A 4,984-nucleotide genomic window follows, 5' to 3' on the forward strand; every position below is an offset into this window, starting at 1 on the left:
TGCCACTCGAAAGAATGATTGGACGAGAGGCGAGACAGAGAGAGATAGAGAGAGAGGCTTGTCGCGTCCGTTGCCGTGCACACGCACCGCTCGACGATCACTTTCTCCGACGGGATCAACGGAGCAAGCCCCGATCGACGCGAGTTGCCGCTACGTTACGCGTTCGACTGTCTCGATGCATCTTCGTTACCGGCTACATTATGTATTAATAGACTCGTCGGGCGATTCGGGCGCAATAGTCTGAAAATCCGTTTACCATTTTACGTTGAAATGTTTGCGAAATGTATTCCTAAATTTCGTAGTGATTCTAAAACGACTTGTCGAAAGAAAACTGCACCCAATGTGATCGATTAAATGCGTATAAAATTGTTACATAGTCATTCGCATAATCCCAATACGCAACCACAGCGAATTTCTTATAATATGATGTTATTATTACAATATGACAGCGACAGTTATTGTTATAGTATGATAGAGACAGTTATTATTATAATATGATAGCGACAGTTATTGTTCTAATATTACAAAGACAGTTATTATTCGAATATAATTACTCGCATAATCCCAATACGCAACCACAGCGAATTTCTCTAATTTTTCTCTTCAATTTTTTTCGCCTCTCGATCTTTTATTCGCTACTGTACATATACGCTAAACGCGGGATCGAGATCGCGGAACGGGGATCGGTCGTGACCGATAAGTAGGAGTGGCCTCCTCCTCCTCTTCTTCTTCCTCTTCTTCTTCTTCGTCTTCTTCTTCTTCCCGCGGACCGTTCTAATCCCCGTGCCTTTTACCACTTTATCGATCGCTATCTAACCCGCGCATCGACGCGCCTTGACACATCTAGACCAGTCGCGCGGAGTTACGTCCTCTCGTTAACATTGACGAGCCTAATGGACCGTTAAGCGTTCCATGTAATTACAATACTCGCCCGACGCCGAATAAAAACCTGGAGGGCGCGCTGCTCGCCGGCTTCCGTTTACGTGATCCGCTGCTGCACACACGGTCCGGATTCGCGTCGGTTCTCGACGAGGAGAGAGAGAGAGAGAGAGAGAGGATCCTTGCATTATGTAATTTTCACTCGAATTTGCAGTCGATGTAATTTTCGTTCGCCGACGAAATCGATTCTCGCCGAGAAACGGTGGACGGAACTGCAGAAAATGAATTTTTATATTTTATAATTTATATATATATTTTAATTGACTTAGTGACTTGATACTTTTAATACTAGTACACGAGGTTATCTCTGCTCGATTTAACCCTTTCGGTGCGAGCACTCTGTCCGCCGCGACACTCGTTACAAGTCGTGACAAGCGTTAAATAAAAACTGTGTTTAATAAAAGGACCTTTTTTAATAAAAGGACCTTTTTTAACAAAAGCGTTGCTTGCAGTTTAAGAGATGCTCAGAGGTACTCGTATAAAATATTAAGAGTTATTTATATAAAATTCTGTTATTTATACCTTTGGTGTCCTTTCGGACGATCCATTCGAGCCGTTTCACAAGCATCCTAGCTGCGCTGGCTCGGTCGGGGGGTTCGAATGACACGACGCCGACGTGTTATTCGAGGCCTAGCTGCCGCGCGATGCTTGCGAAACGTTCGGATATTTCTTCCAAAAGGACACGGTTCGCACGGAAAACGCTCGGAGGTGAACACCTCTCCTCCTCTGTGCATGTGTGTGCATGTGTGCGTGTGTGTTGCCGGCCACGTGAAAGTCTCTCGGATCTCCGATCGGAACGGCGATGCTTTCGATGGTCTCTTTAACGGCGTCCGCTTGATTACACCGCTCGCCACGCTTTCGACGCTCTCGACGCTATATACAGAAAGTTTTCGACATTCCTCCGGGCTTCGCGTCCTCCACACTCGATGAACAGATTTTCTGAATTCAAGACAAAATTGATAACGCTGAACAGATCAAACGAACCTAATAACGTCGATACAAATAATATTATACAAATAATAAATATAGAAAATTTTCTATGAAAGAAAACGATTCTATTTGTTTTACGTTCATTGCAATCGGCGCAGAAAATTTATACTTCGCATCGTCAGCGACATTTAATCCTGACATAATCATGAAAAATAAATTACGGTAATAGCATGCTTCAATTTATTATGCGAACCTATTTATGCGAACTTGTCGATGGTTTTTCCTCGAAAATAATTAATTAACCCCGTTCACGATCGACTATATCGCGGCTCTTTTACTCGCCGGCTGCCGAATTTATGGTTCCGGGATATATCCGAATACCTGGGGATAATATAGTAGGAAACATTTGGTTTCGGCGTATCCTTCGTTTATGCAACAATGCTCTATTATTAATGTAATTATTCACGCGTGTTATTAAGTTTCCGAATTCAAGCTAGGAACAAAGGTAACGCGGGGCGTACACCCCGGCCGATTCGTTTGTTATTAATAGGGTGTGTATGGAAGCGAACGCGCACCACCCCCGTGTGCGGACTCGATACGAAAAATTTCAAACAAAAATAACGCTTCGAGCAGCCGGAGAAAATGGTTGGACTGGACGAGGGTCGTTAATCGTGGTGCTTTGAGCGATGTTATTGACACGAATTTAAAAGCAATACGCTGGCACGTGTCGTTGCGACTTTAAAGAGGTCCGCGACGAATATGGAAAGAACAATTGACGTTAAACTTCTGTCTCGGCCTTTCCATTTCTGTAACTTTTTATTATCGAATAGTGTAATGGGTTAAAAAGATTGATAAAGTTATTATTACATATATATAAATATATTGTATTATTATATATTATATGTTATAGGACAGTCGAAGTCACAGTTAATTGTTGTGGAATTGAATTAACCCTTTGAACTCGCAGTCAATCTAATTAAAACTAAGACAATTTACTAACTTATTTTATTATGGCATATTATTATTATATATTGTATATCTGTCACTCGTTCAAAGTAACAAGTTTCCAACAATTAATATCATCAAGTATTCATAAATATATATTTTTAATATTATTGTACTAAGATTTGCCAATTTACAATATTGTTCTATTAAATATATAATTGTATATTCTTAAATTCCGCATAAAAGTCCCCAGTCCAGAATAACGAACCTTAACGCAAAACAGTTTCAAAGTATCTATTCGCGCAAGAAAATGCTAGTCCGCGGATGCACCTGCCACGCTCTAACTTTTTTCCAACTTGTCCGAGCGAACCCGTCCTAGGTACATAGATATAAATATATATATACATATACACAGATGTATAGATAGATGGATAGATCCAGCCTCTATAAACGATTAAAACGATTGAAATAATAATGAAACACATTGCAGTTCCCGAACTACGAAAACACGGCCAACTTTCCAGCAGCTAATAGGGTATTAAACTATTGATGGAAGGTCAGTTATAGGTTAGAAATTGTTCGAAAGTTCGCCGCGGGATAGGATGTTGAGAGAGAGGGAGGAGAGTTTAGGTGGCTACGACGGTCATGTTATGAAGGGATCCGCGCGCGCGCGTCCGTCGGGATCGAGGGTAGCAGTAGCAGCAGCAGCCTCTGGTCCCGAAGATCGACTGCTAACGAGAACGTCCCGGCAGATTCTTCTTCCAGACGCGGCGTCTCCCCGGGGAAACATTGATCCCCCGGCCAAGTTTCTCGACTGACCGGTCCACCTTCAATTCCATTACCCTATCCTCTTTCTGGTCCCCACCCCAGCTGCATAAGCATAAATCAGCAAAACCCGATGGAGTAATCGAGGACGATCACGTTCACGGTCTCTTAAACCGTGGCAACCGGCGGTGGCGAGAAGAGCAGAGAGAGGAGAGAGAGAGGAGAGACACAGAACACGTACAAGGGTGGACGAAAGCGGTCGAATCCGCGGTAAAACCGCTCCAGGTTGTGCTGCCGATCCTCCCAGCCCCCGAGGCCATTCCATAATTGAGTGGTTTGCATCTCGGGTTAGCTGCGAGCAGCGCCGGGGCTTCGAATTGCCCATAGATAAATGATATATTCAGTAGATTGGCATCTATCCCAGTTTTAGCGCGCTTTCCACGCTGCGCGACGAAACATTTTAAATAGTTTATTCCAACTCCGCGCGAGAATAAAATCAATGTAACTTATTGCAAATTGAACATGAGACGATATTACGCTTTATGACTATATTAAACGGTTTAGAAAAATATTAACCCTTTGCTGTACCATTTTCTTCACTGCGATTAGGAATTCTTCAATTAATATAATTCTTCAAAAGGGACGGAACATTAATGTTTATTCCGTGCCTGAATATACTTTAACGCATAAATATTAACAAGAATTATTAATTATTTCTTAGCAGTAATTACCATCGCGAGTCGGATTCGTTAAGGTATGGCAAGGGGGTTGAACACGGTTAGAAAGGAACGAAAGAAACAGGAGGGTAGCTAAAAGCCGAGCCAGCTCGCACGCGCAGGCATAAACAGAATCGGCACTCGAGCATCGTCGTGTTCGCGTTATCGTTTCGCCCCTGCGACGAGATAGGCCGCGGAATATCGGCGCGATCCGACCGATATACCGTTCCACCGGCGAGATCAATTCGGTAAACAGCTTCTCCCCCGCGAAAGGAATATATCGAACGTGTTCCAAGGATACTCGCGTGTGCCACTACAATCCGGTTAGCTGGCACGAGATTGCACGGAAATAGCCCGGAGATCATCGCTGTTCAATCTCAAAGTAGTCCACGAAACTCCGGCGCCGGAAACTCTCCCCCCCTTTCTCTCTCCCTCGAGAGAAAGAGAGAGAGAGAGAGGGAGGGAGAGGGAGGGAGGGACTCGGTTATGCGAGACCGTTTTCCAAGTCTCTCGCCACCCCCCTGGTCGACGCATCCCCCTAGCCGCGAATAAATTATCCGGCGTGCTCGCTGCGAGATCTCTCCTCCCGTGTGTACGCGACACCGAGTGGGCCACGGATGATTGCGCGTTATTGTGCCCCAGGAACTGGCTGCTACGCAGTCGATTATGGAATGTTAATGCCGACTAAT

At 44.1% G+C, this 4,984-nt stretch overlaps 1 protein-coding gene across 5 annotated transcripts in view; it reads right to left on the minus strand.

Moving 5' to 3' along the window:
- Window positions 1-714: 714 nt before the first annotated feature.
- The window catches only part of LOC144474818 (CCR4-NOT transcription complex subunit 6-like), a 116,914-nt gene continuing 112,644 nt past the window's right edge, over window positions 715-4,984 (minus strand). For 4 of the 5 annotated variants that reach the window (XM_078190137.1, XM_078190135.1, XM_078190136.1 and 1 more), the window contains one exon: window positions 715-1,878. In XM_078190137.1, the coding sequence (XP_078046263.1) occupies window positions 1,778-1,878 (101 nt within the window). In that variant the 3' untranslated portion in view covers window positions 715-1,777. The remainder of the gene's footprint in view (window positions 1,879-4,984) is intronic. The other variant, XR_013494789.1, reaches the window with a different exon arrangement.

The sequence above is a fragment of the Augochlora pura genome, chromosome 9, assembly GCF_028453695.1.
Source record: "Augochlora pura isolate Apur16 chromosome 9, APUR_v2.2.1, whole genome shotgun sequence".
In the NCBI taxonomy this organism is placed as follows: Eukaryota; Metazoa; Arthropoda; class Insecta; order Hymenoptera; family Halictidae; genus Augochlora; species Augochlora pura.